This window comes from Ruditapes philippinarum, unplaced genomic scaffold (genome assembly GCF_026571515.1).
Source record: "Ruditapes philippinarum isolate M1 unplaced genomic scaffold, ASM2657151v2 ctg4266_1_1_1_1, whole genome shotgun sequence".
Taxonomy (NCBI): Eukaryota; Metazoa; Mollusca; class Bivalvia; order Venerida; family Veneridae; genus Ruditapes; species Ruditapes philippinarum.
Window position 1 is genome coordinate 6800 of NW_026860776.1, and position 13481 is coordinate 20280.

General features: G+C 33.2%; 1 protein-coding gene across 1 annotated transcript; it reads left to right on the top strand.

The window, feature by feature from the left end:
- Positions 1 to 1460: 1460 nt before the first annotated feature.
- On the top strand, positions 1461 to 12265 carry LOC132713338 (NADH-ubiquinone oxidoreductase 49 kDa subunit-like; the record flags this gene model as incomplete). The annotated part of the gene is given in 12 exon segments (XM_060695888.1): positions 1461 to 1582; positions 2898 to 3007; positions 4308 to 4388; positions 5540 to 5660; positions 5983 to 6095; positions 6833 to 6907; positions 7592 to 7755; positions 7881 to 8000; positions 8932 to 9061; positions 10048 to 10143; positions 11034 to 11117; positions 11800 to 12265. Coding segments are annotated over 12 exon segments (1312 nt in total), but the record flags the coding sequence as incomplete, so codon positions are not given.
- Between the last annotated feature and the right edge of the window lie 1216 nt (positions 12266 to 13481).

Genomic DNA, 13481 nt, shown 5'->3' on the forward strand with positions numbered 1-13481 from the left:
CCAAGGTCAAGGTCACACTTAGAGGTCAAAAATTAACATAGTCTGTTATAGGGTATATTTTGTGTTGAATCTAGAACTTCTTCATAGTTCAAGGGATTTTTGAAATAACTTGGCACAAATAGTCACAATAATAAGACGTTATGTCATGCACAACACCTGCTCCCCTACCTCCAAGGTCAAGTTCACACTTAGAGGTCAAAGCTTAACATGATAGATTTTTAAATTCCGTGTTTCATTTTATTTTTTTAACAAATTTATTGTTACATTTGCAGATCTAGCATTGATCATAATTTTGGACTGAATGTCCTGAGATCCATACCTCAATCTTTTGAAATAGCAAAATTTTATGCTTCATATAAAACTCCCGGGGCGGGGGACGTTGGTAACTCTGTTACAAATTCTTGTTGAACTTAAAATAATTTTTGGTTAATGTTTTGCATGCAACATCAATCTTAAAAACTACTGGATGCATTTACTTGAAACTAAATTTAAGTCTTTTGGATCGTAATTCAATTTATTGGAGGTCACTTTAGAAGGCCCATAACTTTCTCAATGATTTTGTCAGATATATTGTCCTTGTTGAACTTAGAAAATTCTTAGTTCAAGTTTAGTATGCAACATTAATCTTTAAAATACTAAAGATATTCACTAAATAGATTTTAATACATTACCTGAGGATGATAACCAGAGATCACTATTTGGTTGTATTCGCATGAAATATTGATTTATGCTGTTTGTATTACAGTTCATGGTCTATTCCAAGCAGGGCCAAAACACCATTTTTGGGGAAGGGGCCTCAGCCTTTTTCTTGGGGAAAATATGCATGACTTTGGCATACTATGGGAAAAGGGGTCTCAATTTTTACACAAACTTTTAACAAGTTCTTCATAATAGAAAAGCAAAAAGCACTGGGAAATACTAATAAGGCCGTAAAAGACCTTAATTCAACACCATCATTTAATTTTGTCCTAAAGTCTATGAGAAATTTCAAAAGACTGGGGAATTTTGAGGACCAAACTGGGGGAAAAAAAGAGTCTAATTTGGTTGGGGAAGCAGCCTTTATTCGGCCTCTACAAAGAAGGGTTTTGTGGCCCTGCCAAGAGAATAAATCTAGCATTGATTTTAAATGAAATTATTCCATTTGTGAGCGTAACAAATTCTTTATTCAATATCCAAAACCTAAACTGTCAATAATAACAAGTACATTATTTGTATTTTTATAATAAAAAGAATAAGGAAAGTAAAACACACGAAACAAAGTGGGTCAGGTTTCTATAATTTTATTAAAGACCTACGTTTCAGCTATTCAATAACCTTCATCAGGGTGTATTTGTATTTTTGTAAATGAAAATTTCCTCAGTTTTAATTCTTACATTATCCAGGCTCTTTATTTTAGTATCAAGCACTGAGAATTCAAGCTCACTGTCCGATCAACAGCTCTTGTTTAATTTTTTTTTAAGGAGAAACGCTAGCACCTACTTCTATGACGCGGAATATCTCAGGGCGAGGCAAGGCTCACTTTACCTAGAAGATTCTGAGAATGAATATCTTAAAGAACAACAATATGTACCTATGGTTAATCGTAAGTTTGTTAACAGTTGTATTATTATTACTCAGCATTATTTTAAGTGTTGTCATAATTGTAAGGTTTTTTTGTGACCCCACTATAGGGAGGCATTTAGATTTACCCTTGTTAGTCTAGCTGTCCATCCATCCGTCCGTTCTCATTTTGTGTCGCAAGTAGCTCAAAAAGTATTTGACCTAGAGTCATGAAACTTTACAGGAATGTTTCTCAGCATGTGTAGTTGTGAACCTGGGCATTTTCATGTGGATGTATTTAGTATTTGTCAGAGTTATTGCCCTTGACTTAATAAATGCCGTTCCATTATGTTGCGTTATTTGAGTTAGAATCAACCAACTTTACAGGAATAATAAATTATTAACATCACTGTGAAGTTATGCACCTGGGGTTTAGCATGTGAATTTTCTCTGTTTTGTTAGAGTTATTGCCCTTGACTTAGTGTAAATTTGCAATTTTCAACTTCTTCATGCATAGCTCAAAAAGTATGACCTGCCGACCTGAAAGTTTACAAGAATGTTGGTCAGCATGTGTACTAATGCACCTTGGGGTTTGCTTATGGATTTATTCAGTATTTGTAAGTCTTGACACATTAACTTAGTAAAAGATTTTTATTTTTCAATTTGTGGCACATGTAGCCCCAAAAAAAATTTGACCAAGAGTCATAAGATTGACAAAACAGTGGAGTGTTGCGGCACCCGTGTCCTATGGACACATTTCTAGTTCTATACAGAAACAGTTGAAAATACAACATAATAAAGTTTGTCTTATAATTGTATGCCCCTTCTTTCATGTTCGACACCATAATAAGATGTCATGCAAGAAAACCCAACCTCCAACTCCAAAGTCACGGTCACACTTGGAGGATTATGGTCAAAATTGTCTGATGGAGGGTTTATTTCGTGTCTTGTCCATAATTTTTTCATTCATCAATTTTTTTTAAATAACTTGGCACAAATTTTCACCATAATAAGATGGTGTGCCATCATAGCAACACCCACTCATGATCAGTATTTTCCTTGTCTAGTGAATAGCTATTGAAGTATTGGAGAGATTCCAGTAAAACTTAAAATATAAAAAAAGAACAGTGAGAGGGAGAAGTGCACTGCAAAAGAACCATAACTCCATCTTAAATAATGTTTAAATTATCTCCCTTTATATACTTACTTTCAGGGCAAATGTATTTCTATTCACAAGTACATGCACACTGTTTTTCCTCGAGTATAATTTTTATAAGAAAAGACAGCATGACTTTTTTTAAAGTTTGAACAGTATTGAACTTACACCCATTCAATATCCTCTATTACTTGTCTTTCAGCTGATCTCTTGGTCGGGGAAAAGGTCGTAGAAAATTTGGTTCTGAACTTCGGACCTCAGCATCCAGCTGCTCATGGTGTGTTAAGACTGGTACTCACCCTAAATGGAGAGGTATACAAAGATCCCTGTCCCGTTTAATTCTAATTATCAGATTAATGGATACAATAAGTAGGGATATATCAATTGAAAGGGGTTGAGTTGAATTTTTCTTTGTATGACTTACTTAGAGCTTACTGTTCAATGAATATCGACATTATCTTTTTCTAAAACAATTCAATGATGTAAACCTATATTATATTCACAAATGATACTAATTATCGGCCGTTCTATTTACAGTGCAGGATTTTAAATTGATTTTAGGCTTGTGTGTGTTATTTAATTCAGCAAGGTTTTCATGTCACAGATATGTGTGTGAAATTTAGTATATTTATACTCACCACCTGTTGCCCATGTCACAGTTATGATATGAATTTGAGATTTTGGAAACAATTTGATGCCTGACTGATGGACAGGTAAAACAACAAAAGAGCGGATAAACGCTAACCTGGGCATGTTTTTCACACCTTTAGCGCTCATAAATCTCCTAGTTACAAATGTTTATTGTACAGTACTTGACTGTCAAATTGAACAAGCGTTATAGCGAGCTATAAATCTAGATGTACTTTTTGGGGGGGGAGCCAAAGTCTATGAGCGCTATACTGATATTACCACTATAACGGAGAGCAATATATCGAGGCTACAGTAATGAAAAATGATTAATGCAGTTCATTACAACTGCCTAGAACATTCAAAGACTGCTCCCTCTTTTTATCAATTAAATGTTAACAATAAATTTTGAAGAATTTTTATAGAATTTTCTGTGAGTCTTGCAAAATGTTTTTTATACATTTTATACATTTTGACCTAAACTATAAAATTGGAAAGAAAAATAGGAGGCAGAATTTAATGTTATTTGACTTGTACACCCACCTTGAACACTCTTATGTGCATGCAATTTTTAGACATTCACTTCAATTGGGTGCTTTGGTGACAGCAATGGCTCAGTAAAAATTTTTTTTAAATTATAATGACATCTGTTATTGGCAGTGATTTGTAGAAAAATAATGATTCAAACTTAAAATACTGACACCTATTTGTGGTCCTATAGGACTTACTTTGTCCGTCACATGGTTGTCATTTTAATAAGATGAATTTAGAAACTTGGCGAATATTCGAAAACCAAAATGTATATTAGGGCACTGACTTGCTGTTGATGTTATTTCCCCCTTTCAGGAAAGTACTTGGGTCTTGCCAATTTAAACAGGAACTTTTGTACTACATGTATGTGTTAAGGTTTGGCAGATGTATTATTAGTACATGTATATTAGTAATTGTAAACATTATTATATTAAGATGCATGTATCTTTTAAAGCATGTGGTACGATGTGACCCACATATTGGACTCCTGCACAGAGCTACAGAAAAGTTGATCGAGCATAAAACATACTTGCAGGTATATAAAGACATTATCCATAACTAAATTTTATCGTTGAAATTAAGATGATGAGTTGGTTTGGGTTTGTTTTTTTCCGTTGTGTTTTTTTGAATCTTATTTATATGAAATATTGTTGATATTTCCAATTTCACATGTTTTTTTTCTCCAAATTTACCATTATCTCCTTTTTTTCTGAAGTTATGTACAGTATTGGTGGTGTTTTGATTTCAGGTTCTGTTTAAGGAAGTCTTACTGTAATGCTTTCCCGCCAAAAATTCTAACATTGGCCAATATGGTAGCAAATTGGTTATTTCTGGAATGCTATTTTTTCAAAATATTGGGCATAAGATCATTTACAATTACTCTTCCTTTATCGCTATTTACTAAATGCCGGTTGTAAACAGTTAAAAATTATTGAATACAAAAGATTGGGAAAAATAACATTCAGGAAATGACAGATTTATTACAATATTAGTTGACGTTAGAAATCTTTTGGCGGGAAAGCATTGCAGTAAGACCACCTTAATAAATGGTTCTTAGTCAACATAATCAAAATGAGCATATTGTGAGATAGATTTTCATCACTGATGTTAAAGTGTTCCGTGTGAGGAAAAACATGTAACATGATTTAAAAACTTGTCCATGGTAGTAGTTAAGGTTGTTGACTTCAAAACTCTAACCGCTGTTTGTTCAAAGCCCGAGAGGGACTTTGGATTGTTTCATGTGAGTAAACTACATAGTACATACCTAGCATATTGAACATCAGTTGCTGTACTCAGGTGCCTGTTCTTGCTTAAAATAATTTACAGAAGGGCACTTGAGGTCTTTCTCCCACAGTAAAGCTAGAAAGTCGTCATATGACTTGTACTGTGTTGATGCATACATGTGAACTCTCCCACCTTTAGCGGGATACTCCCATTTTCTGCAGCCATATTTTCAAAGATTTTTTTTAAATAAGGGTTATTTTTACAAATTAAAGAAATCTCCCTTTTTTTGATGGCAGAACGTCCTTCTTTGTTTATTGCAAATTCTAAAATCTCTCTCTTTTTGAAGATAAATCTCTCACTTGATCATCAAAAAAGTTCACATGTATGTTATTATAATATTGCAATGTAGAACCCAATAAAATTTTTAAAAGTATAGTTTAAACATGGTTTGATGCTTTACAGGCATTGCCATACTTTGACCGTTTGGACTATGTATCTATGATGTGTAATGAACAAACATACAGTCTGGCAGTGGAGAAACTTTTGAACATAGAAGTTCCAATTAGAGCTCAGTATATTAGAGGTATGTAAGTGTAAAAGGCAAGGACTTTACATTTGTAATTTCTTGTTGGATGAATATGTGAAACATTTTTTTCTGAAATCGATCATGTAATTAGGAAGTTTTGTTTACATAATTTTGAACACATCAAAGGCGCATTATGCCTCAGAAACAAAAAAATATTTACTTCTTTCAAATAGGGTAAACATGAATTTTATAATGTTTAAATAATGTTTTTTGAGAAATATTAGATGCTTGTACCTGAAAAAAGTGTGAATAAATGTAAAATAATTTGTCATAAAAAAAGCAAAATGTAAACACAGTAGCAAATTTGTTGTATTTTCAGTGCTGTTCGCTGAGTTAACTAGAATAATGAATCACTGTATGGGTATCGGTACACACGCCCTTGACGTTGGTGCAATGACACCCTTTTTCTGGCTGTTTGAGGAAAGAGAAAAGGTAAATTCTTTATTCAGATAAAGACTTCAGCAACCTTGAAGCAGTATATTGTCTGTTATTTTTCCCCAAAAAATGAAGGGAAGGACCTCTTTCTGTGCATTAAAGAGCCTTGCAAACATTACATGTTATCTTGTCTATACTTAGGAAATCAATTAAATATGTACATAGGTTTTTATCATTTATTTAAATAAGGTCAAAGTTTGTATTAAAAAAATTCACTACTTGGTGCTTCACATAAGTGATTAAATTTTTCGCATAAGAATGACTAGCTTATAGGATTAAAAAATTGTAGTCTTGCTTACATCAACAATCTCATGTCATGTAATCACATGTATTTCAAATGGCATGACATATGGCAAGTATTTAACTTGTCAAACAAATAATCTAAAGATCTCTAAGATCAATCCCTGTCATGGAGCAAGTTTTTGAGATGTCTGTTCTGTCAAAAGCCAATGTATAAAGAGCTTATGATGAACATATTTTACTCATATAAATGCCTTTAAGAACGTTGGTGGTACATATAATTTATGTACAGAAAAATTTTCACAGTCTGAAAAAAATCTTTTTTATTTTGAAAATGTAAGTGTAAAACTGTTTATAATCAATTGATACATTGAATATGTATTTCTTAATATGTTACCTTCATGAAATAAAGTGTTTATTATTATTATTATTATAATTGTTATTAATATTGTATTTATACGCCAGGTTTATTATTTAATTATTTGTCATTTTAGATGATGGAGTTTTATGAACGAGCATCTGGTGCCAGAATGCACGCAGCGTACGTTCGTCCAGGAGGTGTCTCATTGGTATGTTTATGTGTGGTTTTTTTTAGCTCTTTCCACACCTAATATCTTAAATGGGCTTATCCATCTTTCAATCTGGACATAACCATTCCTCATTTGTAGGGGAAAATTTGAAATATATAATGACTGAATAGCAAATAGTGCAGACCATGATCTGACAGCACCAATGTGCCAGCTCATACTCTGGTGGCTTGAATAGAATCTATTGCTGCTAGCAATTTTAGGATGAATTATGTCCGTTTATGTAAAAAAAAATTCACCTGTCTCTGTTAGTACCATGTCAAAACTGGCCAACATCTGTATTGTGCTCAGTGAAAATGTAAAATATAATGCTTACAATTCATAGTCATTGCATCATGGTGAGAGAAGGAGTCACACTTTGGTTAAGTTTTTGTGAATGCAAGTTGCTGTCTTCCAAACTACTGAAAGAAATGGGTTTAAACTCTACACACATATTTTAGAGCATATTAGGGGTTTAATATCCAAGGCCCATTATTTCGACAGAATTATTGCCCTTTTTTAAATTAGAAAATTCTACATTATCAAGGTTGTGGTTTAATTATCAAGCACTTCAGGATGACGTTTTACTAACAAGCACTGAGAATATTGGAGCACGCTGTCCTACTGACAGCTCTTGTTCTATATGATTTTGCAGTATAATTACCCATGTTTATTTTAATATTTCAGGATATTCCCCTTGGTCTCATGGATGATATATATCAGTTTATTGAGCAGTTTGGACAGCGTATTGATGAAGTTGATGATCTTTTAAGTGGAAACAGAATTTGGAAGAGTAGAACTGTAGATGTAGGGGTTATATCAGCAGAGGATGCTCTACTCTATGGATTCAGGTAGGAAATTCTTGATCTGTCAAGTTATTTTGCAATTGTTCGAAATTGAGCCAACTTCAAAATAAATTTGATTTTATAGCTACTTCTGGTATGAAATTGTATTTTAATGTATGTTATATTTTCAGTGGTGTTATGTTGAGAGGTTCCGGTATTAAGTGGGATTTGAGAAAACAGCAGCCATATGATTGTTATGATAAGATGGAGTTTGATATCCCGGTCGGAACACGAGGAGACTGCTTTGACAGGTAAACACTTTGTTTTAATTAACAATATTTAATTGAAAATTCATTTCCAAATTAAAAGACTTAACCAGTGCGTTTTTTCCCGTCTCAATTGGGGAGAAACCTTAACCTCTTCATTGTGGGAAGAATAATCGCTTAAATATCTAATTTGGGAAGTAAAAAATCTTGTGTTAGTTCAGATTTTTGGAAATACTGCTTGATTTGATAGAAATTAATACTGCTTGATTTGATAGAAAATTTCTATTTGAAAGAGGCCTTTTATAGACCTCTGTTATATCATGTGAAAAATCACAGTTAACAAACAGACAAAATGTGTAACAGAAATATTGTTTAACTGGACATATTATTGCAGTAAAATTATGAATAATTTTTTTTTGGTAAAAAATGTAATGGAAAACAATGAGAAATTGGAGACCTGTTATTAATATATTTGATGCATGGCTTAGATGGATTGTGTTTATTGTATATATAATTAAGGCATCTATGTTATCCATTTAATAAAGAAATATGATGCCTCTATGCTTAAAAAAATAGAGAGTGATCAAAGGCTCATTTGGGATGAAAAAGTGAAAAAAAGAATGAGAGAAAAAGCTAAAGCTCTTCACTATTTCAACATATACTATACATATGGGGGGCGACTGTGGCCGAGTGGTTAAGGTTGTTGACTTCAAACTACTTGCCCCTCACCGCTGTGGGTTTGAATCCGACAGAGACTCGATTCTTTCATGTGAGGAAGCTATCCAGCTAGCTTATGAACGTCCGTGGTTCTAATCAGGTGCCCGTTTGTGCCTGAAGAAAATGAACGGAGGGGCACCTGAGGCCTTCCTCCACCAGTAAAGCTGAAACGTCGCCAAATGACCTATACTGTGTCGGTGTGGCGTAAAACCCAAATCAAAAAAAAAAAAATTACATTTAATATGTTTTACCATTACAGATACTTGTGTCGCATGGAGGAGATGAGACAGAGTTTACGTATTATTCACCAGTGTATAAACCAGATGCCAGCCGGTGAGATTAAGACAGACGATCACAAAGTCTCGCCACCTAAACGCGCCGAGATGAAGGTAAGTGTACACTAGTTTATATTAGAAATGGGCTGTCATAGCCAAGTGGCTACAATTTATGTCTTAAGAATCATTTATGTCTCCTTGGTGTGAATTGCAATTGTGTTATAAAATTTGAATTGTTGTCACCATTTTGCTTTAAAAAAAGGCAGGTTTTTGAACAGGTGTCTGCCCATGTCAGAGAAAATGCACAAAGTTGCAGCTTTTGTTTTTCTCAGCTAATGAATGCCGAAAAGTTGTCATAGTGTCAGTGACTTATGAACCAATGAAAGGAAAGCAAGTCCTTTTACCTATGTGTACTGTATTGTATGCTTTGGGACGTTGGTTGTGACAGAATGATTTATCACATCAATGATGATTATGACCGCCTCCGTGGTCGAGGGGTTAGAGTCGATGACTTCTAATCCATTTACCTCTCTGGCGTGGGTTCGATCCCCAGGAGATGCTTTGGTAGTTTAGCGCGGAGGAAGGTAGTCTAGTACTGGTGTAACTCTCCAGGAACTATGGTTAGGAAACTACCCGCCTATATGACTGAAATACTGTTGGGAAAAGGCGTAAAATAAAACAAACAAACAAACAAACAAATGATGAATATTGTATTTCTCCAACTTAAAATATACAGCATAACTTATATACCCCGAGTACAGGCAATGAAAATAGCTTGTCTGTACAAACACAAAAGATACTTGGGGCATATCAGGTTTAAAATTTGACTGAATAACAGTAGCAAGGCACAAACCATTGTTGAAAAATAAATGTAAATGAAAGGATGTCGCGTATACTTGAGTGAATGTGAAGTCAAACCTGTGTTAAAGACCACCTTTGAATTAAGACCATTTGGTAAATTAAGACCATGGTTGACAAATTTTCCTTGATGAGACAGAGTAAACTTTGAATAAAGACTACTTGTCTGTAAATAAATCACTGGTTGATGAAGAAATCACTGGTTGATGATGGGAACTAGAATTTTTCATTTATAATTTCAGAACTCGATGGAATCTCTGATACATCATTTTAAGCTGTATTCCGAGGGTTACAATGTTCCACCAGGTACCACATATGTTGCTACAGAAGCACCAAAGGTAATGATTAATTTTCTATAAATAGTTTGTGATTTTTAACAATATTTACCTCCCTTGCCCAATGTGGCAACCATTTTAGATTCAATATTCAATATAATATAATTGAGAAAACATGAAAAAATTAATATAAACAGTGTATTTGGTGAATTGTCAAATTCTTTTATACAGTCATTGATTATTATACATGTTGTATCACAACTATAATATGCTAAAGATTTTTATCAATTTTAAATTTAATAGAATAAGGAGAGATTTTCATCTCCTTTTAAGCATAAGATATATAGGAAATAACCCTAACAATGGTGACCACAGTCATTGAATTTAAGATTTTGAATTTACTGGCCAGAATTCAAGTTTTGAATTTATTCTACTATATATTTAACTAAATTTTCTTAAAATTTACGCTTGCCTCAACTAATTTTCACTGGCCATGGGCCATCGGGCCAGTGCTAAATTCGATGACTGTGACCAAGGGAGCTTAAAATTGCTATGTGAAAACATCTATTGATTTTCGTCCAGATTTTGGACCCTGCTTAAAGTAACAAATTTATGAAATCTTGCCATTGGATGGTCCCAAGATAACCAGTGCTGTTGTTTTGGAGGTTAATTGATTATTAAAAAATATCTTCAAAAAAATCAATGTTCATTTGCCAATTAGATATGACAAGATGTTTATTAGCAAGAATGTTAAGGTAGCATGTAACTAAATCATTTGTGAAGATTTAGTTTGTAAAAATTTGCCCTTTTAATATGTTAAGAGAAATATCAATGCTGTATTTAGAATAAATTTGGTTAACTAGAGATGTTAGTATTTTAAAAGCTTTTCGTTGAATTTACATGCAAAGTTAACACAGGTTTTCTTTTATGCTGAATGTGATATTTATTTGCAGGGTGAATTTGGAGTGTACTTGGTTTCGGATGGATCTAACAAACCATACAGGTGTAAGATAAAGGCGCCAGGATTTGCTCATTTGGTATGATGATAAAGTTTTATTCAATCCTGCTTTTTATACCCCAAAATTTTTAATTGGAACATTTAGTTTTAAGTTTGACCTTAAGTTTTTCACTGCGACACATTAGCAAGTTGCTTTTTATATAGCTTTTAATGTTATTAAATGATTTATCAGATGCTGTATTGAGGTAGTTGGCTTCTAACCACTTGCCCCTCATAGCTGTTGGTTAATATCTTGCCATTTTGATTCTTACATGTGTGAGGAAGCTATCCAGCTAGCTTACAGCACAGCATGTTGGTGGTTCTACTTAGGAGCCCTTCGGTCCCTAAAATAAAGCACAGAGGGGCACCAGAGGTCTTCTTCCACCAGTAAAGCTGGAAAGGTGCCATATGAACTTTACTGTGTTTGTGCGACATTAAACCCAGCCAAATGATGTTGTGCAAGTTCTCTCCTGTACATGGACCTCTTCCATTTGGTTCGGTTTGAGGTTGCTGAATATGGTCAAGGTCACTAAATACACTTCATTTATTGACAGATCTCTTAATCTTTGAAGTGTTTGAAATCATGAAATAAACTGTAATAATGTACAGTTCTAATGTCACGAGAGGACTGAAGGTTATTCCGACAGGCTTATGGTTTTGTTAATTTATTGCACTAAATACATTGTGTTTTGTAATGATTACTAATTGTTCTATTATTTCAGGCTGGGCTAGACCACCTTTCACATACACACATGATGGCCGATGTTGTAGCTATAATTGGTACGCTTGATGTCGTCTTTGGTGAAGTGGATCGATAATAAATTATTTACCTGACCTAAACATTATTTTATATTTGTGTGTGTGGGACAAGTACATTATTTAACAAATATGTGTCAACAATTCATGTGTTTAATGATATATTTGAAATGCAGTTATTAATACAGAAAAAAAATGTTGTTATGGAGTAATTTTCATACATAAAAGGTTTAAACAAGAGATTATTACTTGACGAAGACTTTAATGTGATTTGAAATCATAAGAATGACTATTCGGAGGAAAAAAGCTTGCTGTTTTGTGCTAATAAGTTCACTTTACTGTGATGCTTATTTTTTAAGCTTGATTATTACCAGTAGACTTTATTTTAAAACTGAGAAAGGAAATAGATTGTTTTGTTATAAATTCTAATAATTTGTTTGTTGTTTTTGTCAAAACCTTGTGAAGTTCTGGGCTCATGTAATGATACATATACATTTGTACTAGTATTTGTCAAGATGCTGTTCGGCCTTCATTGCAGAGTGGATCAGTTCACTGACAACATTTTTACCTCAAAGCTGTGAGTTTAAATCCTACTACAGACATTGAACACTTTCATAGGCATGCTTGCAGGAAAAATTAAGTTGCCACCAGCAGATTAAAAAAATAGGGTGTTTTGAGGAGTTGGTATGATATTTAGAAAACCAAAAACATACAATTTAGTAATTAAATTCAAGACAAAGCATGAATTTTCATCATAACTTAATTGGTATAATTCTCCCTTATTCACATAGTTAATATAATCCATCCAGAAGTTTTACTGGACTCAAAATTAGATACGCAAGTGAAGTGATAAACTAACAAGACATTTAGCTCTGATTATTGCTGATGACACTTTGGTCTTTAAAGTTTAAATTGGCAAAATTTTCTTTACGATTGCTGAACTACAATATATAAAGTTGTTTTAGAAACTACTTGTTAACCACTGTGTCAAGCAATTTGAATACCCTGGTAAACTTTTATTGAGCAAAGTTTTGCAGCATTCATGTACTCAAATTCTTTAGAATAATCATTTTAATTGTGTAGAGTGACTCGAACAAATTTAACTGAAATCAAGCTGGAATTAAAAAAAAAAAAAATTAATCGGTATATTTCTTTCGCATATTTTCTGTATTAAAAGCCTTAGCTGATCTACAAATATGCCAACATTTCAAATTTTATGTTTTTACACTTCAGTTGAGCTCCATAAAGTTGTATAGAAATATTTATCAAGCCTAACATAATAAGATATGTGTATAGGATGTATACACCTACTTTCGATTTGAAACATTCATTTTTATTTGCCCTCCACCGTCAATTCAATAAGAGCCATGTTACAAAGGGTTAACAGTAATATCCTCTCTGGAAAAAAGTAACCTGAAGGTTGTTCTTTCGTACATTTCATTTGGTGAAAAACTGTATAGTTATGATCATGCTGAGCACGGCTTTAAAGTAAGTGGAAATAGACAAGGCAATGAAGAGATGCTTTGCAAAATTATATAAATGTTCATTATTAGTACAGGTAGGATATTTTTTATTTGACTACTGTAAAAAGCAGGAACAGATAGGTAATAAGATTAGGATAACTAGTAACGTATATGGGATTTTTTTA